The sequence below is a fragment of the Melopsittacus undulatus genome, chromosome 3, assembly GCF_012275295.1.
Source record: "Melopsittacus undulatus isolate bMelUnd1 chromosome 3, bMelUnd1.mat.Z, whole genome shotgun sequence".
In the NCBI taxonomy this organism is placed as follows: Eukaryota; Metazoa; Chordata; class Aves; order Psittaciformes; family Psittaculidae; genus Melopsittacus; species Melopsittacus undulatus.
In genome coordinates, this window is record NC_047529.1 from 108,614,026 (window position 1) to 108,640,756 (window position 26,731).

Consider the following 26,731-nt stretch of genomic DNA (forward strand, 5'->3'; position numbering starts at 1 on the left):
CTGGCAGTGTTCAAGGCCAAGTTGGATGGGGCTTGGAGCAACCTGGTCTGGTGGAAAGTGTCCCTGCCCATTGCAGGAGGTTGGAACTGGATGAGCATTTGCAGAACTTCCTTGAGAAGTACTTCCACATCTAAATACCCCACAGTTGCAGTCAGAGATGCTGTCCTTTACCTTAAGCAAAATTAAACGTTGCAGTGAAATCAGACAATATAAGCACATTGGCATCTTTCCCAGTAAAGGGAATATGAAGTAGTTTTTATTGTTACTGCCAAGACAGCTGTGGTTTAGATTGAAATAGTCATCGCACCCTTTTGCTATTTCTAGAAATAATGCAGCTTGCCTACCAATAACAAATGTCTAGTATTCTCTCTGGTACCAAAACACCCTGCACATTTGTTGCTATTCTGCAACACTATATCCTAACGGAAGTGCCTAATGCAGCAAATAAATGGGCTTAGCCATACAAATGGCAGGAAATTCATAACTGCCACAGCTTCACAGTTTGTGTCTGTTGTACATATGTAGGGCTTTGTATAATTCCTCAGAGTGTTCATAGAATCATGTAATAGTTAGGGTTGGAAAGGACCTCAAGATCATCTAGTTCCAACCCCCTGCCATGGGCAGGGACACCTCACACTAAACCATATCACCCAAGGCTTCATCCAACCTGGCCTTGAACACTGCCAGGGATGGTGCAATCCCAACCTCCCTGGGCAACCCATTCCAGTACCTCACCACCCTAACAGTAAAGAATTTCTTCCTTATATCCAGTCTAAACCTCTGCTGTTTAAGTTTCAACCCGTTACCCCTTGTCCTATCACTGCAGTCCCTAATGAAGACTCCCTCCCCAGCATCCCTGTAGGCCCCCTTCAGATACTGGAAGGCTGCTAAGAGGTCTCCACACAGCCTTCTCTTCTCCAGGCTGAACAGCCCCAACTTTCTCAGCCTGAATTAATATGAAAGGTGTTCCAGTCCTCTGATCATCCTCATGGCCCTCCTCTGGACTTGTTCTACCAGTTCCATGTCCTTTTTATGTTGAGGACACCAGAACTGCACTTTCTGTTTTGATAACAACAGGCTTATTTTAAGATTCTTCTTCTAAAATGCCATCTTTGGGTTGCAAGGTTTCAGAATGTAGCCCTGTATTAAAGCTGGACAAAGCCTCTGGAGCTGCACTGACCTTTCTAAAGGTGTTCTCCCTGTCTGTGTGGAACAGACAAGGCACACTTCCTATGGGAGGCTTCAGGATTTCTGCCTCTTATGTACGGGAAATTTCCAGTTTTTACCTCAAGTTCCTGTATTTCATTTCCCTTGCTTGTGGCCTGTTTTAAATGTGAAGGGCTGGGGATGTCTCATTTAAAAGTAAGCCCCTGGCTTCGTATCTTTATATATGGGACTATTATTGAACCTTTTGCTGCCATCTTTCACATACACTTGTGCAGTAAGCTTGGGATTTCCCTCTTCTCATTGAAGCAGTAATACTAATAATGATAGTAATGAGGAAAAATTAGGCTGACTTATGCCACTGCTTTTGCTTTCTTCCAAATATCCAGTACTTACTGGCCAGCATTTGCAGGTGACATTGTTGAATGGTTCTAGGTAGGGAAACAGGGCCGGCTTGTGCCTGGGGTGGGCTTATGCCCAAGCTCAATGCTACAGTGCAGTGGGAGAGAGGATTTTAAATCCTCAAGTCAGGTGTGTCTGTAGGTGGATTTGAGTTGGAAGGGGGGCATTTAATTGCTATATATGAAAGGAAAAAAGGTTCCATAAACTTTGTTACAAGTGTCTCCAGAGCTAGAGGTACTGACTGGCATGAAAGTGTGGGAGGAGAAGTGAGTTACCACCGTTTTCATCCTGATCAAAACAGTCTGTAGAAGGGGATGCAGCCACCTGCTCTGAGGGTGAAAAGACTCCTGCAGAGCACAGAGATTCAGATCTCCTCCAAACCCTTCAGATACTCATTCCCCAGACATTTAAATGTTCAAGGAATTTTAGCATGTGGCTTTGCTCACTGACACTTAAGGAATACAAAGACAAATAGAAGTGAGCATTGAACGCCACACCTTCAAAATGAGAGAGACAGATCAAAAGGAGATGTTGAGAAAAATACGAGCTTGTATTAAAATTTGTAGGGACTGGGCCACTGAGTATCTATCTGTAGCTGTGTTAGTGTTGGCTGCTTCGTGGTGTAAGCTTGTTATGTGCATTCTGGTTTAGTACACAGTTGGTGTAGTAGAAAAGAAGGTTTTAAGTGTGTAAAGAGCAGGAGGTTGTTTCTTGGTTGGTTTCTTTCTTTTTTCCTTAATCCCACTACTTAAAATTATATAGGAAGTGTGCAGTTCTGGAGAGAGACTCCCAGCTGGGTGTACATGTTAAATATAGACGTAGCTATGCAGAAATCCAAGGTAAAGCCACTGTATGGTTTGAAGTCAGTATGTGTAATGAATTATTAAAACACTGTTAAAAGAACCATTCTTTTTTTTAACTTGAAAGCCTGGCCGCTGTGCTTCTAGAGGTTATGTTAACTGAGTACAGACTAAGGGAAAGTTCCTGTAGAGGAGTAATCTGACACATGCAAATAGACAATATATAGGCTGAAGACACCAGCTGGAACAAACACGAATCAAACTGAAACCCACTTACGACAGATGAGAAGCAAACTAGTATAGCTTATATGCTGGTATAGCATGGGGCATATATATGTAGTATATATACTGGTATAGCAATCCTGGTAGGAGTTAAGAGCTCTTTATCAGTAAGTCATGGCCATTTTGTGGTGTCTTACTAAGCAGGTCTTCAGCACCTGCAAAGCATCCGAGATGCAGTAAGTAGTATGCTCTAGGTGGCAGTGTATTTTTAAACTATAGTAGTTGAGCTGGCTGGAAGATAAGCTTGGTCATTTGAAGTGGGGTTTTGTAATGCTCTTTGCATGCCACTTGCTTTGACTGTGTAGACAGTGTGTACTTTGACAAGTAGAAATTAAAAAATACATTAGATTTTACAATACATAGATTTGATACAGATTTTATATATTTATATATAGATTTTACATGCAAATACTAAGAAGAAGTCACAGAAAGCAGCAAAGGGATTCCCCCGTTTTTTGAACAGAAAAGCGTGGTTTACTTTTTCCCCTGTAATGATCATCAACATGTGATTTTTTGGTCAATATTTCCCTGTCTTAGTGCCTTAGTGGGATTGTAATTCAGGTGTTTTGTGCTTCTCTTCTTCCATAAGCCAGGTTTTGCTGATGAGACCACGTCTCCCAGACTTACACAGCCTCTCCTTGCATCAGTGGTAGGTAGAGGGACTGCCTAGTGGGTAGAAAAGAATGGAGCTGTGCAGTAGTTGTTTGCTGACTGAATAAGGCAGGTTTGAGGCAAGTGTTTTTTCCAGTCAAAAGCTAATACTCCATATGAAAAGGAGATGGAAAAAAAATATATTGCAAACATAAAAGGGCTAAAAGACCATTTTAAATAAGCCTTAAAGACCAAAATGAACAGTCGTCAGGGCCAGAAGGATAGCACAGGTGTTGAATTAAATACGGTTTTATTAGTGACAAATGCTTCGTGAACGGGAAGTGTATGCTATTCCCAAATTTGCACATCAAGCATCTGCCAGTCAGGTTGTTGATCACTTCTATGCCTCATGCAGTACCTCAGACTGAACCCACCATCCACATGTCTGCTACAGCCCACTAAATGCAAATTTCTTCTCTGCAGCAACCCAGCCCAGGTGCTGACACACATACTATCCTTTATTTGCACTCATCAGGCTTTCAATATGACATAAAATCATTGTAACATGATGTATTATTAAATATGTTTCCCAGCTAAAAAGATAAACTTGACAGACTGTCAGCAAACATTTTTGTTCTGTTGAAAAGGTTTGTAAAAGGGAACCCTGGAGTACATCCACCCATTAGTGTAGCTCACCAACGAGTCAGAGCAAGAAACTGCATAGAATGAGCTCGCCCTTTGCCTTGTTCTCCAGCTTGACTATAAACAGAATGTGAATTTGGCTTCTGAATGTCATTTAGACAGTGATTTGTATGAGCACAGCTGAGTCTGTGGATTACTCACAAAGCCTTTACTTGGCCTGTTTGTTGTTATTGGTGCTTCTGGGTCACCTTGATATAGTGTAGGTTTTGCACTTTCATGGATGACCAGGTATGATTGTAGATGGGAAGAGGGAAAATTAAAGTTTCTAAGAGGCTGTATGACTACTATTATTGTGATCATGAGGATCAGTTATGAACTTGAGAGCTTACCCTGAGTTCATAGGCAACCTTTTTCCCTCTGGTTGCATCCCTTTACCCCTCAAAACTGAAACCAAAAGCTTCTGTGAGGCCAGGAACTGAGGGTTCCTTTATCAAGGACCTCTGGGGTGTATCCTCTGAGCTAGACAGAGGCAAGCCCGAACATCTGGCTGCTCATAGCCAGCCAGGACTTCATAACAGCCAGGTCCTGAGAACTCTTTTGCAAGATGGAGATGTTGGGCTTCAGGGCCCCGCAGTGTTGGATCTGCCTCTTACCAGGATGTCCTTGGCCTGCCTCTGGTTCATAGGTTTCCATATCCCTGCTGACCAGGCATTCAGCTGCCTGTAAGGTTTTCTGTTTGCTTTAATGAAATGAAGTTCCATTGATCTCAAATAGATAAATAGATCTAGGCTTTTCTTTTCTATTTTTTTTTTCCAATTTGGGGGAAAAGATAACTGTGTAATCTCTTTTCTGTGGAAAATTGCTCCTTTTTCCTTAGAACTGGAATAACCTCTTCTGAAATATCAGGCTTTCCCAGAGACTGGAAAATCCAGATCTTCGTGGGAGCTGTTTCTAACCACATCATTGTAGTATTTCTAGTAACTACTCCACTGATTGCTGTTACAAATCAGCATCACAAATACTTCTCATGTTGATATCTGATATCCACACAAACAAATATGAATGATTTTGAGATCTTTTCCCAGGTGTGGATGCAGTTAAAAGTACATGGTGATCTCGGTTATTAACTTACACATCTGCTGCAACTCTGAAATCTAGAGGACAGGCACATGCAGATTTATCACCTCAGATTTACCACTGAGAAGCTGGGAATAATGCAGCTCAGCAAAGTGAGAAAGCTTATCTACTGAGTAATGAAGCAATATCCAAGGGCAGTAATAAGCAATATTCACTTATATGCAGGTGCACTTTTTGGTTAAAAAAGGCATGGGTGTTTTGATAAAAATTCAATTACATTTCTGCACTGCACAGGACTTTAGAAAAGTGCCTGTGTAAATTGCTGGGGATATTTCATCCTTCTTCCAAAAAGGGAAAAAAAAGGGAGGAAACCCTGTTTGTTTCAAACTGACCCAAGTTGAAGCCTTTCTTGTTGTTCCATTTTTATGTGAACATGGGTTATTCTAGTAAAGAGGCATTTTTCATTAAAATAATACATGAATATTTTATGTGATGAATTTGTAGCCTTGAGGCTTGACTTCAGTACACATGAGCCATTTTCGGGTTTATTACCCAAACTCTTGGTGAGCTGAACGAACTTCACATCCCCTGAGGAGATTCATTTGTACACGTTTAAAACCAGAAATGTCAAATGTTCTCTTCAGGTGCATGTTTCTAGCTGTGATGGAGTACCTCAGGTCGGGATTTGGCCCTGGATATTCCTTTAGGCAGGAATATCAAAGAAACCTCTGTTGCACCTTGCCATACTTCTGGCTACTAAAAATGGAGCTGTCAGCTTCCAGTTGCTAATCCATTAATTTCTATTAAAGGTTAGGGTTACTGTTGGCAAGTGACAGAGCACCCTGGTCCAAACAACTGGAATGGGGGGGTTGCCTATTTAAAAAGGAGACAAAGCTTTCTTAGTGCTTTTTGGCTTCCATATCATTGGTTTTGGAGAGGGCTAAAACCCGTTTATTTTGTAAAATGGCCACAGTGTGGTCTCCATTTGCATTAGCCTTGCTGCACAAGAAGCGTTTATTTAGCTGATACAGTCTTCTGTTATTACCTCTCTGGATGTATAATGCCCTGGAGGTGGAAGAGGAAAGGTCTCTCCTTTTCCTAACCTATAGTTCACTCTGAAATCAAATCATTCCTCACTGTGAAGAGTAGCCTCTTGGCTATACAAAAACCTTTTACCCAGCATCTTTCTCTGAAGATAACTTAATTGGGAAAGATTCATAACTTCTGATACCATCTTCTTGTCTTCAAGTTCAGACCAATAGCCCAAACAAATCATCTGAGATGAAGTTCCAAAATTAATCCCAAAGAATATGAGCAAAAGGAGTTCTTAGGTTAAAATAAATTGATCTGAATCATTCCATTCTTTAAAAATAAAGAAGAACTTTCAATTTCTTAATGTAATCTCTTATGTATCTCTTCTTGCTGGTGGAGGAGGGGTTCAGGTGCCTGGGCTGCCCTGTCATCTGTTCAGATATTCAACTTTGTGTCTCAATTTCCTGCATATACTGGGGACAGAGGGAACATTTCCACTTAGCTGAGGCTGAACGTAGGCATGATTTCTGATGAGTGCAGTGTGTAGAGGCATCATTCTGAGTGTGAGGAGTACCAGGAAATTTGGGGTAATTTGGTTGTGTTTCTGGTTCCCAGCTACGGCTGGTCAGGCCAGTAGCAGGGATATACTTCAGAGTTCTGTGCCTGCAGAACTCAAGATCCACCTCAGTGGCTTTCTCCCAGATTATTTTGCCATGGGAGCAGGGATGGGGCACAGGGCTGGTTTTCAGGGTTGTGACCCCAAGGTTTGGCTCTTCATCAGTACTGAACATCATGTCTACGTTCATTTGGGTCTGTTCAGGGTAAGGAGGCTGCAGGGTTCTTGTCTGTGGGAGACCCATTATCTGTGTTTAGGATATTAAATCATTCCTGTTTTGGAGAGTCCCTGGGTGCAAATGTTCTAACAGGGATATTGATACTGGTCAGGCATCTCACATCAGGCAGAACACGCATTGCTTTTAAAACCAGCTTATTTCAGGAGCTCATTTTTTTAATATTCTTTTAATTACTATTTTATATTAGCACTGAAATGAATCGCATTTGTAGGAAATAATCCGCTTTTAGCAACTGTTATAGCTGTTGTAATGAACCCTGACTTTATTTGCCACAACCAGCCTTATGAGGGAAAGATGTGTCAACTATGTCTTGGTGTTAGGAAGAAAAAGCCAATATAGAGATTATTCCATAGTTACCTATCACTTCATCATTCACAGCTGAAGGCAGCACACTAGGTTTGGTACCTGCCGTTATAAATCACTGGTCTGATCTCTGTGTCGCTACACTGCAGACAACAATAGAGAATATTTAGTTACTGGACCATAACTTAGCAGGTTTAATTGTGCCATTAGGGATATAAAATTTTTCCCACTGAAGAATAGCTTGCAATACAGCGTGAAGTCCATTCTTATCTTGAAGATTATTGCTCTAAGCAATGAGCAAGAATTACATCTCTTAATAAGAATGGTTCTTTTTCTCTTGGTTTCACTATCATTACTCAGTTACAGGAGTGTGCTAACGATTAGATTGCACTGAGAATGAGAGAGGGCACAGCTGACACTTGGTATTTAAGCTCCTGACAAGTCCCTCTGAAAGTTTCCAGTTTTTCTTCAGTGGAAGCGAGCAGCAGGGCTAAGCAGAGCTTTAACACAATCAAAGCAGTGTTTTCCCCAGGCATCAGCAATTTACCTTGTTTGCTATTATCCTCTTAACTGTATCTTTTATTATCCCCTACTGTTTATCCGTCCAAGAGGACAGTACCTCAGCACTCTGAATTAATTATTACCCAAAGTTAGTTAATTCCTGTTGTTACAGGAAGTTTTACCAATCTTTATTGAGAGGTATTACCAACTTGTTTTGCTGTAATTGCAGCAGAGCTTAATGTTGCACCTAAACCAAAAGAATTCAAGCAAGCTACTGTAGTATTCTCACTTGAGAGAAATAGTATTTAATTGATCAAAAATGTGCTTTTAAATTTCTTTCTGAATAACAAATTCTTTATAGCTTCTGTGAGGAATAAGAACATATCAGCAACCCATGGGTTTATTTTGTTCCATCAAACCAACTTCCCAAACACAAGTCTTGCCTACCTGTATTTCTACAAAGTTAAATCCTACCTTTTCCTTCAGAACCTCAAAAAGTGAGATGAGAATACTCAAGATCCTTTAAGTTTTCTTCAGAAAATCCCACTTAAACATTCACAGGGAAAATCTGTCTTTCAAAGCTCACAGAATTCTGCTTTGCTCATTTACCTTGCATGCTGTTTCACATAGCGTTTCTCTTTGCACCTCTAATGTTATCATAGTGTTGAAGAATTAGTGCAGGTTTGTACTGTTCTGGGTCTACTGTTTTGCCTGTTCTGGGTCACTGTCATATTCCAACCCACAAAAGGATTGGACTGTTGAATAGAAGCTGGGCACATGTTTGCCTGTGTACAGGATCTTCTCATGTTAACAAGACTTAGAGCCAAAACCAAACAAATTGGGGCTGAAAGGTCAAAGAGAACTTAGCTTGAATGTGAGATTAAACTTGGCAGTTTTTCTAGGTGATAATAATTTTGGGATGTAAAGCAATTAATCTCCTGTCTCCCTGAGCATACATGTATTAGGAAGGAAGAACCAACCAAGAAGTATTTGAATATTGGTGCATGTTGCATATGGTCTACAAAGCTGTTTAAGATCTTTGCACTTGATGTTTAGCATATAAACAGCTATGTGATACATAATGTTTGGTTTTGATTTTAGTTTTGTTTCTTTTTAATGAAAGGTCCAAGCCCTTCGGAACTCCCAGCAAGCAGCCCACCTCTTCCTCCTGGTTACTCTGCCTGGAACTTCACCTGGGTCATGAGAGATACATCCTCTTTCTTCTCCCATAGAGGACGACACAGTGAGTAGCATTTATATGTTATCCTCCAGAGGCTGTAATGGCCTGTGGATATTGGTATACTACTGGAGCAAAACAACACACGTCAAATGATGCATAATAAAATATCTGTTCTGTCAGCCTCTGAGGGTACTAATAAGCCCTACTGCCCTTTACCAGGTATTGCTGGGGTCTTCCCCACCCTGCCCATAAGCCCAGGAGTCCCATTTCAGCACAACCCGACATGGCCTTGGCCATCACTATCTCTACAGAGGTACCTGATGGCCTGGGCTGCCCCAGCCTGCCCTGCTCCATCAAAAGGAAGGGCTCAGGCTGTAATATTTGAGGGGTGTGTTGGAATCCAGTGTTACTATAAAGAGAGATGTGTACCAAACTGACTTTTACTTGCCATCACCTTTTGTAACTCCTATTCCTCCCAAAATACGAGAATCTGTTTTCATCTGTTCTCTGGTATGACCTATTTATTGACTATCCATAGCCATTCCACTGTGAAATATGATGGTCACAGTTAGGACTGGACTGCATAAGGCAATATGATGCAATCCAGAAAGTGGCTGAAGTAGGATATATCTACTATATATCTACTACCAGTCTCTATGAGGGGAGATAAGGTGCTGAGAGGCTAATAAGATTTACTCACCCCAAGCCTGTAATTATCTGCTTGAGGGAAAAGTTTGACCTACCTATATGAAGGAGTCCCATATTTCTTCAAATTTATGTTGCAGCCTTTTATGTGTGCAATATATATTCCTTCCATTGGCATACAATATCTGCTTCTAGCTGTTGTATCTGCTTGAATGATGAGGACACACCAGTTTCGTTTTGGAAGGGACAGTGGTACAATCTTTTTTTCCTCACTTGTTTTTCTTGGAAGTTGCAAGACTGGTTTTTAATTTAGCCTAAACTCTTTCAGTTTCTCAGTAGTACTATACTAAAGGAAGCCTTTGTTCTTAAAACCTAAAAGCACTGATTCCATCAGACAGCATCACATGGAGATAAATGTACTGCATCTAAGCAGAAATGATTTATTATGATTTTAGCTGGTTGCACAAGACCAAATTCTACCATATCCCAAACATCTGTTTTGCAAGGAAATGCAGAATTTTGATGAGGTGTCACACAAAATACAATCTTTGCCCAGGTCAGGTCTAAACTGATTTATCCTTCAGTAGGTGTAATTCTGGGCAGATACCTTGAAACTACTGGAGAGTCTTGAAGAGGGACAGCAGGAATTTGGGTTTTTTCTAGCTTTGCACTTTAACTTGTCCAAAAGTTGGCAGAATCTCCTTCAACTTTAAAGGGATAGCAGTAGCTCAAGAGGACAAGTCTTAAAAGTCCTGTTCTCTATTCCTCTGCACTCCTGCAGCTTATATCCACCTGAATGCTTATTAGTAAATTTCCCAGGGATTCTGTCCAGAACTGCTATGAGCACGACAGGGATGACCAGTGCCTTTCAGCAGCTGATCAGTGGCTCTGGATCTAAGCAGCTCTGTGAAAGTCATGCAGGTGATCAGTAGAGCAAAGCAGAAGACAAAGTTAGACCATGCAAGCTCTAGGCAAGTAACCTTGTCCCAGGACTACCCCTGCCTTCTGATTGAGTGGTTAATCCAAAATCACACAATAAGGCATTAGCAGAAATAAAAGCCAGCAGTCCTTCACTACTGTGTGAAGGAAAACACTACTAAATGTTTTCCCCTTCTGCCAGAAGTTTTCCTCACTGCTGCCAGTGTGACTGTGATTGCAGAGCTCTCAATAAAACTTCTATCAAAACTTTGTTTGCCTAATCATCTGAAGGGGCCCATCTCATTGACTGTCTGACAGTGCTGAAGTGGGGCAATGTTAGTTGTCTTAATTACTTTTTCCCTATGTTCCACTATTGGAGAAATCTCTTTGATTGGAAGGCTGAGTAAATGGACATGGAGGGTCCCTCTTCCTTTGCCAGACTAAGTTTTCTGCTCCTTTGCTCAGAATTAAAAGTTCTGACAGACTGCCTTTAGTAGTTCTGGCAGGAACAGTGCTTCATCAGACATTTGAAACTATATGCAGCAATCCCAAAAGATAATCACTGGCACAACAGGATACTTGAGAGTGATGCATTCAGAAGACTTTTCTTCTATTTTGTCTAGAGGTTTCTAGATTTGTCTCTATCCAAGCATTGATTAATCATCTACCATCCCAGAGATGCAAAATCCATCTGCCTTTCAGAAAATAGAAGTCTAAAAAAGACACATGAAGTCAAAATTATCTGGGAATTTAGCCTGCAGGGCAGGAGGAGTCTTTAAATCTCCATATTTTTGCGTTTTCTTTTGTTCTCTTTGAAGTACACTCAGACTATTTCCTGTCTAGAAACAAACTTTTAATGAATTCTGCATATGTGGACTTATGGTAGCATATTAATCTCCCATTTGCAGCACTGATGGAACTCTGTCCTGGGGCTCACATGATCAACTGCACCCAGCCACATATTTCATTTCTTGTCCTGGTTGGTTGAATATTAATTTTCTCTTCTATATAGGTATTGTATAAGAAATCAATTGTCCACTGCATGAAATCCATTAAGCTTCTGTAACAGAGGTTCCAGATGACAGGTGCCCCTTAAGGTGTGGAAGCTTTCATGCAGTTAATGTACCCATCTCTGTCCCATCCTCTACTTTCCTCCAGGCCAACCAACAACCCTGATCTGGGAACATGATCCCAGCAGGGTATGGCAGCAACTGCAGAAGGTGCTATCAGTTGGAAAAAAACCCAAATGCAATTCAGCCCATCTAAATTCTGTTTTTAAAGAACACGTTTCATGAGAACAGCAGGGATAAGGCTTGCCATATTGGGCCATTTGGGAAATAGGAGCTGCCTTTTGCTTTTTAACTCTTCTTGTGCCACTGTTCTGAACTAGCTCTATGCAAAATACAGAAGTACCTCTCTCAGGCTGTTTAGGAAAGTTTAGAAAGTTTAGGAAATAGCGGTGTTTTGGATACCAAAGGTAACTGGGAATAAAACTCCAGGGAAAACTGCAGATCTGGCTGCCAAATGACTGGTGTGGTTAAAAATGTCTACGAAATGTGAGTTCAGCAGAGGAGGAGTACATACCTTTAACAGTGCATAATTATTCACAGTTTTGATTTAATAGGTACTAAAAGCATAATCCAAAGTATGGCTTCTATTAACAATTTATTAACAATTTCACTGAGCTCTATGTCTTCAGAAAACTCATTTGACAGGACTGTTGGGTTTGATTCTATTTTTTACACTTTCTAATAGAATGTTATCTGTGATGAGTTCATGATTTCTTGAATTGGGTTTGCTAAAAATAATAATTAAACCGTGTTGGAGTAATTTTACTGTGGAATAATTTGGGTTCATTCTTGCTGCATATTTGATGCTCACTGGCAAGGCAGCTGCTCAGTGATGTGTCAGATTATTAGGTTTTTTCCCTGGTAGGCTGTGTGCAACTTGCTGAATTCAGGTACTCGTGTGCATGCATTCAAAATACCATTTCATTCATGTGAGTTGGATACCAGTTAGACACTGCTGACACGAAACAAAATGGGTTTGAACATCAAACAAAAGGGAAGATGAAGAGAAAGAGGGCACCAGCCAGATGAATTTGTACTACAGTTAGGTTCCCATGACTACTTGTTTTATAAGTCTAGAACAAATCAGACTAATCCTGACATCTTCAGAATGATGAAGCTATCATGATACTTAGCTCAGCATGGCAATAGTGAGATGCATGGTAGTGAACTAATTGTTACAACAAGTTTCTGTTTGGAAGGTGAGATAAAATTAGGAGAGCAATGAGGAGAATAGCATTATGTCACAGAGGAAAAATTACTCAGTGCTTTCTTAGTAATGATGTTGCAAAAATGATGTACTGCCTTAATTCAAACCCATCCTTCTTGCAATCTTAGAAGTACTTGCACATAGTTTTGGAAATATTATAAATATAATGGGGCAAGACTTCAATTAACAGCAGTTATTCACACCAGATTAATAGAATTGCTCCATATAAAATAGCAGATGCTGTGACCCTATATACATAGCCAAGAATTCTTGTTTAACAGCTAGATGGTATTTTTGCCATGCGCAAAGGTGATGAAATCCAGGGGAAGGAAAATCACAGGAAAAGCATCATCTGCCTAGCTAAACTGAAGGCTGTCCTAAGCAAGAAAGAAATAAAAGTCATATTAGGGAGAAATCTTTACTTTCTTCCAAGTTATTCTTTTCCTTATCTCCTCTTTCTTCCGCAGATAATACACCAATGACAGCTGAATGTTTTTTCAATAATAAAATAACATCCAGTAAGACAACAGATTACTTTTCTCCCTGTCTCTCAAGTATTCATTTTCTCTAGAGATCTCTCAGACTTCACGCAAGAGGCCCCTTGTATGAGTTGTCAAAACATGACAGTTCATCCAACCACTGTTTTGCGCCAACTGGAGCATGTTTTCTAACAATCGCTGTTAGTCAATGCTTCAGTCTTTTGGCCAGGACTGGCATTAGGAATGCTCTTTCATTTACTGTTTTTGCTGCACGCATGGGAGCCCTGGTGGACAAATACTTCTCGTGTGGAGGATGAGCCCTGTCACTCCTTAGAGCAGGAGGCATGAAGATGAGAGTTATTACTGGTTGCTCTCCCCCTCCTCACACCTCTCTTTGTAGCTGTCTTGAAAGAGTGTGCTTATAATTGATTGATAAAGGAGTCCTGGCCATCTTCTTTGTAGCTTGATTTCCACTGAACAAAGCAGCTGTCAAAGATGTTGGTGATTCAGTCCCTGGTGCACACTGAGGAGCTGGGTAGTTATAAAGAATATGCTGTCACTTCACAAATTCTCTTAACACGTAAATGAATGGTTGCATTATGGTCGTTCTCTCTAAGTGGCACATCCAGCTGTGGCTCACTCCCCACAGGATTCATTTAAACCCTTGTGGCATGGGGAGAGCCCTGCGCTGAGTATCAAGGCCTGAACGCTCTTCCTGGGGGTGATTCCTGCTGAAATGATGCCTCCTCTGGGGTACTGCTCCTCTAAAACATGTTTTCTTCCCAGTGCAATCTAATAGCCCCTTCCGAGGGAAGCCCAGGCTGGGCCTGTTCAGCCTGGAGAAGAGAAGGCTCTGGAGGGGAATTAATCCATATGTTTAAGTATTTGAAGGGAGAGTGCCAAGGATGGGGTCAGACTCCTCTCGCTGCTGCCAGGCAATGGGGTCGAGAGGCAACGGGTATAACCCAGAACCCAGGAAGTGCCACCTGAACGGGAGGAAGCAGTTCTTCATTGTGAGGGTGACCGAGCACCGGGAGGGTTGTGGAGTCTCGTTCCCCGACATCCTCAAGAGCGGTGCGGGCACAATCCTGGGTGCTGTGCGTGAGGCGATCCTGTTTGAGCACGGAGGTTGCACTAGATGATCCCAGCGGCCCATTCCAGCCTCAGCCATCCTGCGGTACCCCCGAGCGCAGCGATAAAGCCTCTCAGCCCCACAGCGAGCTCTGAGGGAGGAGTGCACCTGTAAGGGGATGGCCGATCCGCCTTCCTTTTGCCGCCCTGCGCTTCCCACCTCAGCCCGGCAGGCGACCGCAGCCCAGCTGGAGGGTTTCCAGGGAGCGAGGAGGTAGGGAAGAGGTTTTGGGCAGCGGTAGCAGGTACAGGACAGGACTACCTTGAAGGGGACTTTAGGCAAACGGGGCCTCCCGGGGGTCCGCCTTCACTTGTGAGCCCCATCGGCTCACCTCCTGCCCTCCTCCATAGCCTGGCTGGCTGAAAGGGCACGTCCCCATCTCCCAGAGGAGGGCTTGGCTGCCTCACCCCCTTCGGGGGTTTAGCCGGGGCTCTGCCTGCCCTGCAGGGTCACAAAGTGGTCGCTGAGGCGGCGTGAGGGGGAGAGGCTCATGGCGTCGTGAGGTAACTCGAGGCTGGGTGAGTGTACACGGAGCCTGCTGGTGAGGAGGAAGGGTGCAGAGCAGTCAGGTAACGAGTGCTAAGTAGCTTTAAATTAAAAGGTGAGCACAGGCTGTGTTGCAAGGCAGGAGAGGTTCGTGTGCTGCCTGGCTGCTCTCCTCGCTGCCTCACATGCAGGATGGACCCCAAAGCCATGGGACACTTCAGTACCTCCTGAGTTCCTCACCTGCTCGGTTATACCATGCTGCTGCTCTCATGTTTGTCACTTCCCAAAGCAGCAACCCAAACACCAGGCAGTTGTGTCTGTGCAGGTATTTGCTAGGGGTAGTAAGGTCTGGGGTGCCTGGCAGGGATATGTGTGTCATTCTGTCCCTTAAAATATAGCTTAGTGCTGGATAATGGAAGACAGTAGATGGAAATGTCTCTTCAGGCTTGCTTTTGCTGCAGGAACAAGGCAGTTAAACCTTGCAGTTGTTTTTCCTCTTTGATTTTCATGACCGTTGACACCTTTCCCCTTGGGAGTTTTGGGTTTTTATTTTTGGGTTCATTTTTGGTGCCCTTCCATCCTGTGATGGATTCGCTCATTTTAAATTGCTGCTGCTCGTTGAGCTGCACAGAAGAAAGGTGGCACTAGGGATGCGTTTGTAGAGGGTTTCACCTTGTCTTTGTGGGTGCTCTGTGGGTGCAGTGCCCACTTCCAACTATCTCCCTGTATTTGGTGTCCTCCTGAGTATCGAGCAGGCTGATAAACTGACAGGCAGGGAGCACAGTTTCCTATTTATGCTCCATTGTCACAGAGAAATACTTATCACTGCAGGCATCCATGTATCACCCCACATGTACCCCTGCACTGCTGGGCAGAAGTTCAGAAGGGCCTGGTGAGGCAATTGAAACGCTTAAATTGAATGCCCTGTGCCCTTCTCTAGCCAGAGAGAATGGGGAAGGCTTTAGGAACTGGTTCTGTCCCTAGGATTAATAACTGGAAAATCAATTTGTCATTTCTCTGTCATAAATTAAAAGCTTATAGGCCTTATAACATGAGTATAATAGAGGTTAGTGTGTATTGATGGAGGTCTCAAAGCTCACTCAGCAGAGCACATCTCTACTATACAATTTAAATTATGTCTTCTCCACAAGGAATATCTGTCAATAGTTGTATGAAAAAAGGGCACTCTGTGCAAGAATATCATGCACTGCTGCTGCAATTGCTGCCACTGGAGGAGGTGTGTGCTTGAGAGAGGTTGTGGTCCTGTTTTGATTGGTGAAGTGACCTCTATATTGTGCATTTGTGTCTCCAGATGTCGTACAAATTAGTCATGTTTCAGCTGATGAGCTGCCAGTTAGGAGGTCTCTAAGACGGTTGCTCTGAGAACAGAGAACCTGTACTTGCCCCCTTGTCTGTTGCAGCAAAGTAAGAAAGATACCACACCAGGGTGACCAGCTGAGAGTAATGGAGGAGTGATTTGTACAAGTTGGTAGACGAGGAGTGCAAGGACCCTTTTAAGTCAGCCATATATAGAATTAGAAAGGATCAGTCTAAGAGTAACTTACCTGCTGGTGAGATCCTTGTGTTTGAAAGGAGATGTGGTTTAAAACAAACCTAGTTTGTTGTCAGGCTGCTGAAGAAAAGATAATCAGAATAGTTTCTTAACAAGAACAGGCTTTTTATAGCTCTCTTTAAATTTAATTATTTTTGTTCTGAATAAGGCATCTTTCTGTGGTGTGTGGTTACACAAATGATCTAAGAGGATCCAAAGAGCGAATGATCCATAATCTGACCCTGCAGCAATGTTAAAGCAGATTACTGTGTTGTGGTGTATTGTTTATACTACTATTTTAAGTAATTTGTTTATTAGGAAACTCTAATCAGTCTAATTGAAACAGATGGAGTTGACAGATATTTCAGTTGTTTGTGCACAAATCATAGCTGTTAGACACGTTGATTGAAAAGAAATAAATTGAAGCACTCACAAGACTCTACTGTCATCAGACACGCACAGATCCCACTGTCTTTTCAATCGGATAGTAGCTTAATTTACTTTCCAGTCTGCGGCTGGTTTCTTGTATCTTCATATGTATTGGAAATTGAAATGATTGATTTCTACAGCCTTTCTTAAACTGGTGTTTATATTAATTTGATTATAAGCATCACTTTTGTTTCCACTTTAAAGGTATAATGATGAAAAAAATAGATTTCTAATAAATAAGCTGTTCTGTCTCTCTAGAGTCCGGTGGTTGCAAGTGCTAAAGATTGTTGGACAAGGAGTTGAGGTGGTTTGTTTTTTTTTTTTCAATATATTTAAAAACAGACTTTGCAGTTTACTGGTGCTTAAATTCCGTATATAGAGGAATTAAGCCTTTCAGATCTATAATGTCAATACAGTTGTGGCATAAATGTGTATGTTGGATATAAATCTCTGTGACAGCTCTTTAAAGAAACCTGCCAGAAATCACAACTCTCTTCCCTCCCTCCACCCCTTTACTGACAGGGCACACTATTGAAATCCTAAAGCTTTGTATCTAGTCAATTTGTATTGGTAGTAGGTTTAAAAAACAATCACTAAAACTTTTGTTAGATTTAATTACCTTTCTTGCAGTGTTTGCTGTTTTTCAGGTAATGCAGAATGGCTTTTATTCAGCTTCCACAGGCACATGGCTGCTTCTTTATGTGCTTAGCTGGGCAAGGACAAAGTGGATGTTGCATTTAAACATTTAAGATGAAGGTAGAAAAGGAAGGCAAAATACCTTTTTGGGGTTTTTTTAATGTGAAGACATAAAAAGTGGCAGGTGATTTATGGCAGCAATTCAAATATTATGTAGGTTCTGAATTTGCAAATCTGGTTTATGTGGTCTTGTAGCAGCTGCCACAGGAAGAGCAGCTTATCGCTGAAGAAATGTACATATTCCATATAATTTTTTTTTATAAAGTATGTTACATTGTCAGTAGTGAAGGACATTGTGAAAAAAGGAAAGCCTGAGGGTGGAAGTTAACATTAAGCTTGGAAGACTGGATGCTGTTTGCATAGATTTTGCTGTGTTGCATCAGATAGCATTTCTTTGTCATCCTTTCTTTGTACTGAATAGGATAATAGCATTGAAATAGCCTGATGTGAGACTCATTTAAATAGGAATTCATGAAGATACGTGCTGATATTCTGGTGATGTAGAGGCACTATCAAGTTCTGTTAAAGTTGCAAGTATGTTTTCATTAAATCACAGACACTTCCAGATGTATGCGCCACACAGTCTCCTCTTCTTGCAAGGATTAACCTGTTGTAAAGGCTATTCAGCTTGACCACAACAGGCATGTTAGATCCTGTCCACTTCTCTGTAGGCTATTCATTGCAAGGGAAGGAAATGGTATTGCTACTTGCCTTTTTCTTTTACTTTCTCCCCTTCAGGCAGAGGCTTTAGTTGTCTGCAGGGGTCATAATGCTAAATGTGGTGGCTGTTATTTAATCACATACCCCAATTAAGTTGTCCCAGTTGTAGGTCAGAGGCCTGCTGCGTTAAGGGCTCCACAACTGATAGCTCTCTTTTGATGAGGATGTTCTGGAAAGTGAGACTGAATAGGGGAGCTGAGCTGGCTGTTGAGTGCTTGTAGGCATTGTAATCAGGCTGTCAGGGTGGAGGAGGAAAATGAGAGTGCCTTGTGGATATTCCCCTGCTTGGGGGCAAGAGGGTAAGGGAACACAAAGGCTTCTGTTCCCAGCAGCTGGATGGGAGAGGAGTGGAAGCAAGCAGCAACTGCTGGAAAGCTCATGAAAATACAAGACTGATGGGGAGAGAAGTCCATGAAGAATTAAGTAGTTGATTTGAAATGACTTCTCTTGCCATGTGTTGATCTTGGCCTGGGCCTTCCGTTCTGCTGTCCTTGCGTGAGCTGTATTTCACAGAATCATAGAATGGTTAGGGTTGGAAAGGACCTTAAGATAATCTAGTTAGTGCCCTAAAGCACATGCTACTCAAGGTGTTCCCCATAACTAAACTATGAAGTAATGATGTGTCTTCTGCAGCTGAGAGTTTGGTTGTTCTTTGGTCCATTTAGGCTTTGACACGAAGTTTTAAGAGACTCTTAACACTTTATAGGGTAAAAAAGAAGTGTGGTTTATTTTTCTTTTTTTTTAAAAGATCATCTAAGGGACTAGAATTAAGTGGTCTAAGGTTTTATGATATTGCAGTAGAAAACTGTATAGCACGGCTGTATCCACTGTTCCCTGCAGCCTAAATTAAAGTGTGCTTCAGTTATCGTGAAATGTATATTGATAACATAGAGGCTTGGAGAAGGTATTTTCAAAATTAAAAAAATATGTAGAATCCTTCTTACTGCTTGTGCATGTGGTGTATATGGATCCCTTGCACTACATGGTTTCCATTGTGTTGTGAAGCATTTGAAATGCTGATTGAATGATAAAGCACCTGATTAAGAAAATCAAATATAAATTGGAAAAATAGACTCTGCTCTTTCCAGCTTGCTTTTAGAAAGGCAAATTAGCTGGGAAAATTATAGTGGGAGGGCAACAGTATTAACCTTCAGATTAGCAAATGTTATATCACCAGGAGAATAGGCTGAACTACATAAATCTGTGCACACTAAGAAGAAATCGGATGCTTAATAGAGAATGTAATTGAAGTTTAAAAAAAAAATCAGTTAATTCCACTAATGTCAATTCAGATTATTTGTTCCACTTGGATACTTATGGCAGGACAGTAGAAAATTCCAAGGAAGACCTGGATTTTTTTGCTGGGCTTTTTCAAATGGATATAGCCTTTTCATAAACATCGAGTTAGTTCCGAAATAGTTTCTTTCTGTTGCTGAATATTGTTGTTGAGTGCTGACTGTGGTCACAAAAGCAAATCTACACTGGACATTCCAGAAAATTTAGCAATCCTGCCAATTAGAAGTAAAATCCATGCAGGTTATCCCTGCATGTTGTGTTAAGCAACTTGAGTTATGGTGTGATAGTAAATGGGACACTGAGTAGTGAATCATAGCAGGACCAGCAGGGTAATTGGTTTCTGAAAGAGAAGCATCTCAAAAAGAAAGGTCTGTGTTGGAGGCAGATGCTGCCTGTGCTGCCTGGAGGCTGAAGCTTTGCAGCAGCAGATCAAGCTTCTGCTGGCTTGGTGAAGAATTACAAACCCCAGGGGTCAGAAGGTTGCCTCACAGGGTCCAGGCCCTATGGCTACCAGCATGTCCCATATGCACAGGATTCATAACGTGCTTTGCAGAGTCCTGTGCTCACTCAGATGCAACATGTTGTGAAGCATGTTAGTAGTCTTTGCACTGTAATGGTTCTGGGTAGAATCTGAACCAGCATCCCAAAGGAGATTGGCTTTCTGTGCCGTTTTATCAACAAAGCTATTTCCCTTTCAGTCTAGATGATGCCTTTCCCCACTTCAGCCTGTGCTGCCCTTTTAATCTGTCCTGAAGGGGAACTGCTGCCTCTTGGGCCTTCCTCTTGATTTGCTGCTACCTCTACAAAAAACCTCTCTCTGCAGTCCATTTCAGACACGTTATTGCCTGTCTGCTTAGGACTTCCTCCATTTCTTCCTACCTCATCATGGAGAAAAACTTGCTGAAGTATAAAATGAGTATATATACACACCTTTGAGCACAGAGGAAGCTGGTTTTGATTAACTTAGTATGTTCTATGTCGGTTTTCTTTTTTCCAGTATTCGACTGCAATTTTGAATCTCCTTGTGAGCTGGAATACTCCCTTACATCAAAAGATCAGGAAACCTCCAACCATGCCTGGCTCAGACTGAGTGCAGAGGAGACCTCACAGCTAAACATCCCAGATGGGCCAGAGAGAGATCACTCTGAGAATACACCTAGAGGTAAGATGAGTACAACTATGTAATGCCTTCAGTGTAGTGGTTAATTTTTAAAACAAAACACCCTCACTCCACCCCCAAAAAAATCCCTAACAAAAAAAACCCCACAAATCACAAAACTTGACCCAAACAAACATGTCCTCCTAAAATACCCAAGACAGCTATAACTGTTCTTTTACTGCACCAGGCAATGAATGCAAGTGGTGTGAAAAACAAAGGGGGTCATTCTGCACACAAAATACCTGGTTTTGTCTAAAAGCAATCTGCATCATATATATGGGAAGCAAAATACCAGACACAGTATTGTGGAAAATCTGAATCAGCAGACTCATGCTATGGATAGTGTTTGGTTAAGGATAGTACTATGGTGCCTGAAGGTCATTCCGTGTTTGGAAGAGATGAATAAAATAACCTGGGTTTACCTCTGCTCTAGATCCTGTTTACTGCTTACTAATATGCAGACTATTGTTGGCAATATCCTTTTGTCCAGGGATTAGGTTTTCTGTTTGCTAAGGGAACAAAAAAATGAGTTTTGCCCTAAGAAGAAAAAAGTTCCTGTCTCTCAAGAGAGCTTGAAAAGAGTGGAGTGAACAGACTTGGCTCCTACCTTGGGAGAAAATTTGGGTTGTTGGAATTATTTTTCCTGCTCATGATCATATCTGTGAATAGTAGCATATTTATTAAGATTACAGGTTCTAAAAAGATTTTTAGGTGCATCTATGCTCTGCTAAACCCAGGAAAGCACAAAAAATCTTAACATCCTTCCTGTTGTTAGTGATACCTGCTTGAAACTTCTCCTTGTAAGGGTCAGGTGGTGTTGATGAGAATGGAGCTACAAAATGGAAATGGGGGAATTAGAGCTACAGGCTTTATCCAGGCAAGCAAGGAGATATAGGGAAGGCCAGCAAAGATTATCAGAGCTATGAAACAGTTTCTGTACTAGGAAAAACTAAACAGACAAAGATTCTCTGTGATGGTAGAACTTGTATAAATATGCACATTGAAGAGCAGTGCGAAACAACTGTGGAGTTAATGGGTGCTGGGTATAGAAAAAGCAAGAGTAGGTATTTTTTATATAGTACCTGAAAAATGGTGGTAATAATATGCATGCATGAATGAATGTTATGGAGGCCAAGAGTATGCATAAGGTTAAGGAAAGATTAGATGAATTCTTGCAGAATGCATTGATCACTGGTTCTTTAATGCAGTTGTCTGTTTACAGTCCTGATTCAGGAAGTCTCTTATACAGTAAGCTGCAAGTAGAAGAATCCTTTTCTTGGTAGCAAGTGTCAAAGATGGCGTTTGGCTTTGCAAACCTGCAGTCTGACTGCTTGTAACAATTCTTATGGTCACACAGATACTGGGGAAAAGTTTCAATGATGCTACATTCATACTCTTTAATTTTGATTTCTCATTCATATCAACAGTAAAATCAATTGAATGGTTTGGGTTGGAAAGGACCTGAAGACCATCCAGTTCCATCCCCCTGCCACAGGCAGGGACACCTTCCACTACAGCAGGTTGCTCCAAGCCCTGTCCAACCTGACACTGAACGCTGCCAGGGATGGAACATTCAGAACTTCTTTGAGCAGCTTGTTCCAGTGCATCACTACCCTCACAGAAAAGAACAACTTCCTTACATCTAACCTGAGTCTCCCCTGTGTAAATTTGAACCAATTACCCCTTGTCCTATCACTACAGTTCTGATAAAGAGTCCCTTCTCCCCTCCTAGTGTAGTACTTTTTCTGAGTAGCTATTATAATTCAACCTCTGAGATTCATTGCTTTAGCACTGACTCACCAGCAAAACAAATCATTTTGGTGGGATCTGTTCTGTGTGTAAAGCAGGTAGACCACTTTTGTAATGTATGCAAATACCTTCTAATATTCACATCAAAGAACATACATGCACATACTAAATTTCTTGCTACAAAGGTACAGTTAAGCAAAAATTTGAGGTAAATAAGAATGTCTGTCGCTATTCTCCTTTTTCTTAAATTCTAGTGCAAGCTAGCTGCTGCTGAAATTTAGGAATTAAAATGAGCTTTTTCTGATGCTAAGAAGGGTTGCTGTCTCCTTCCTGGAGAGGGGAAAACCCATGACAGAAGGAATGTACTGCTTCAGGTGAAGATCCTGGCTGGGTTGCTGCAGTGCTGCAAGTTATTGATGTGTGTTTCTTCTGTATTCTTTTTGGTAAAGTTATACGTTTGTCTGTATCCAGTTTTATATGTCTGTCAAAGCAGAAGGGGAGACTGTTGGCTGGCTCCATAGCCCAAAACAAGTGCTAGATTTGGTTGATGATTTCTAGTTGCATGCTGGGATAAAATTCCATTTCTAAGTCCAAAGTTTTGGGTTTTTTTTAATGTGGAAAATGGGCAGTTTAGGCTGAAGCTTCTGTTCTGCTGCCTTCTCCTGTTCTGAGGGACAAGTACCTAGAGTCAGACTGAGTGGATTTAGATTTGTGAGTCACCAGGGTGGAGGGTTTTGGGGTGTTCCATTTGCTTGTTTGTTTGTTTAAATTATCAGGCATGTTTGACATTGTCAGTGGTAATTTTCCCTCAAGCCCCTCAGTAGAGCTGTAGGTCTGCAGCTCATAGATGACTGTAACTCGTGTGTGTATAAAGACTCATTTGAAAAATCAACACTTGGAGCTAGCATCTCTCTATTTTAAATCACTTTAATTACAGCTGCTTGGCACAGATAGTTGTGTGGTCTGTTTCAATCTGAAATAATTAAGCACAGTAGATCCAACCCCCACTGTTTCCTGCAAATTGTACTTCCAATTATCTCAATCTCATTTCGTCTCTTTTGCAGACAGTAATGCACAGAGATAAACAGATAGCATAACTTGATTTTGGGATGGTTTAAGCTCATCCTTGTCATTTGGCTATCAAGTCATGTCAAGACATTGATAGAGACAAATGCCTTGGGTATGATACTTTGTGCTTCATATACTTTTCTGTAAAAGCTTTAGCAGGAAATCACTGGGATGTATTGGATGATTTATTGAGATGTTTTGGGGGAACCTCTGTATTTTTGCCCCTGTCCCCACAACATGATACAGCTCAGTCTCAAGGAATCAGAACAAATCAGCATTGATCAAGCTACATGGAGGAAGAACTAGTTTTGGGTGTCTCAGCGTTGGTTACAGTCACATCTGAGTGCTTCACTCACTTGGCATGTTCAGCATGCGATGTCACACAAATCATTGATCTTCTGAATAGGTTTAGATGGTGAAGGGCCAGTTTGATTTTAAATTATTCAGGGTAAAAAATTGGAGGTCTGGTTGGCAAGGAATTGAAAAATGATGCTTTAACTGGACAATAGTGGCGGGTGAAATTTAGTGTAGGTAAGCTGAATTGAGGTGTTGGGAGAAACAATTGGAGTTTGGCATATATACGGACAGATTCTGAGCTGGTTGTAATTACTTAAGCTGATTTTAGGGTAAGAGTAGAGGTGTGAAAACATCAACTCAGTAGCAGTCACAAAGTAAATGTGTTGTTGGAACTTAACTGGGAAGTCAGTAGAAAATAGGAAATGCTGTAGAATAAAGATGTGGGGCAGCTGTACCTAGAATACATCATTCTGTTCTGGTTCCTGTGCATCAAAAATCATTTAGTACAGCTGGGGAACTACATGGCAGAGTTTTATAGAAATCACAGACTTTTGTAAAATCTTTATGTACGATGTATGAAGATTTATAAATGTCTAAGACTTTATGAAACGCTGAAAGGATGATGGAGAAGGAATAGTTGATACTACTTCTAATACAGAATTGGATGGTATCACTGTCAGGTTCAGAACAAAAGGAGATCCTTCAGTATGTAACAGCAAAACTGTGGAACCTTTTTTTGGTTCTGAAAGCTTCTCTGGGTGTGCAAATTGACAGGATTTGTGCAGGGAAGAAAAATGCAGCTACTGAATTCTCAAAATTACCTTTTCTGGCTCAGGAAGTCCTTGTGCAATAGATTCCTGAAGGCCAGAAGTGGGGAAGTACAACTGTTTGCCCTCCCTGTTCTTTCCTATGTATCTGTGACTGTCTGTTTTCAAAGCCAGTATGAGTGAAGTGAATGGATCTTTGGTCTGTGCTGGTGGGGTTGGTGTGATGCTGTGTTTGGCCCTCACATCCCAGCCCAGATTTTTTTTTATTCCCTTTGAAAAAGGAGAGAAATGCACTGTGGGTTTCAGAGCGATTTAGAGAGAAGATGTGCTGTTTAAAAACTTAATACTATTTGCTATCCTGTTAAAGCCTTGTGAATGATATCGAACCATGCAAAAATCAGCTAGGCTGGAAAAGACTTTGAAGATCATCAAGTTCAGCCATTCCCCTAGCACTGCCAAGACCACCACTAAACCATGTCACTACATGTGTTCATGTAGGGCCTCATCTATGTGGTTTGTGAACACTTTTAAGGACAGTGATTGCACTACTTCCTTGGGAAACCTGTTTCCCCCTCCCTCTTGTAAGTGGACCAGTGGGTGATAGAATCACTAGTGTATCTGCACAGTGTGTAAAAGTCTGATGGAGCTACCAGAATTTCCAAGTCACACTTGCGTAACTTTCTGCAGGATCAGGGATTTAGTGTTAAAATTCCACTGATATGCTGAAGATTGAAAGGAGAGCCTCCTGTGTTAGCATCTGAATCAGGCCTGTATATGCAGTAATGAGTAGGCAATCCATTGTGAATTGCTAGACTTCATTTAATTCATGAATAATCAAAAAGATACTATAAAAAATTCAAGCATTCTGCATCATTGACTGCCTTTATTTATTTTGACAAGTGTGATTAATTCTTAATTATTTATGATCCTTCATAATCTATTATACTGGCAAATGTACTGCAGTCTATTGTAACAAAATATGAGGAATTGCAGATCATGCAGTTGTGGCAGTATTTCCAAAGGAGGCAGGTTAGGCAACCCAGTCTGTGGTTAGAATGACAGTTTGTGGAACAAGGAAGTTCCACTTCGCAGCTGTGTGGATGCATGTGTTTGTCATGCTGAAGTGAAAGAGTAATTTGCTTCTCTGACAAACCTGAAATGGGTCAAACCAGCCATAAATTCTGTGCCTCTCAAGTCTTGATTCAAACACTAAGGTAATTCAGCTCTGAGTAGCAGAGTGGTTTAGCAGCCATCAGAAAGTGTGCCTTTCCAGAATTCATCTCTCCTGCTACCTCACTGCAATGCTTAGATTTTCCTTCTGGAGAGGCAGTGGCCCAGCTTCCTGTCAGCAACACTGTTGCTGTGTTACCCATGGACTTGTGGAGAGCAGTAATTGTGGTCCCAGATCTGGGAGCACAGTTGTGGCTTCCTTCAGAGTCATTTTACAGAGAAGAGGAAGAGAAGAACTACTAGTACACAGCTAATTTTGTGTGTTTAAGGAGGAAGGACCAGCAGCAACTGGACCGAAACAAGTACACAAAGAGTGGATCCAGATGTGTGCTCAATCAAATGTCAAATTAATCCCTTTCCAACCATAAATGAAGTTTTAAATTTAAAGGATTAGAGGCTTGACCACTCCTGACTGTGGTGATATGATTCTAGATAAAGTGAATTTCTGCTTCTGTGATCTGAAGATTTAAGGACAGTAAAAATATGCAGGTACTTGACAGAAATTTCAGATGAAGAGATAAGTTGGGGAGGTGTGACCACTATTTCAAATCAGAATTGAAAAAGTAATAAGCCACCCTGTGAACACCAATTGGTGTGAACACCAATTGAGACAACTCCTTAATGGAAAATGTAGATTAAACTTTCATGAAGGATGGCAGGGGAAGTGCGAGATGAATGAGGACAATGTCCTGACCAGCACTGAGTAGTTGAAAAGCTCTTATGTAAGTTCTAACCCAAGAAGTATCTCCATGTTATGTTAATGTGGTTTTGATTTTTGTGATTATTACTAAAGAGAAGGAGCAAGGCTGAGGCACCGAGCATAATAACAAATGGGAGATAATGAACTGCAGGACTATAAAATGGCTGTTGACTTTAATTTATGAGTCCTCAGACAAAGAAGAATGAGGCAGATAATACAAGATAATAAATAATATTTTGTTTCAGATTATCAGTTTATTAACAAAACTGTAGAGAATAAATCAATGTGGGCTTGCAAGAAGTA

General features: G+C 41.3%; 1 protein-coding gene across 1 annotated transcript in view; it reads left to right on the plus strand.

The window, feature by feature from the left end:
- The window catches only part of ALK (ALK receptor tyrosine kinase), a 316,863-nt gene that overhangs the window by 78,941 nt on the left and 211,191 nt on the right, over positions 1-26,731 (plus strand). The window contains exons 3-4 of the mRNA XM_034060986.1: positions 8,772-8,891; positions 20,456-20,620. Coding sequence (XP_033916877.1) covers positions 8,772-8,891; positions 20,456-20,620 — 285 coding nt within the window. The remainder of the gene's footprint in view (positions 1-8,771; positions 8,892-20,455; positions 20,621-26,731) is intronic.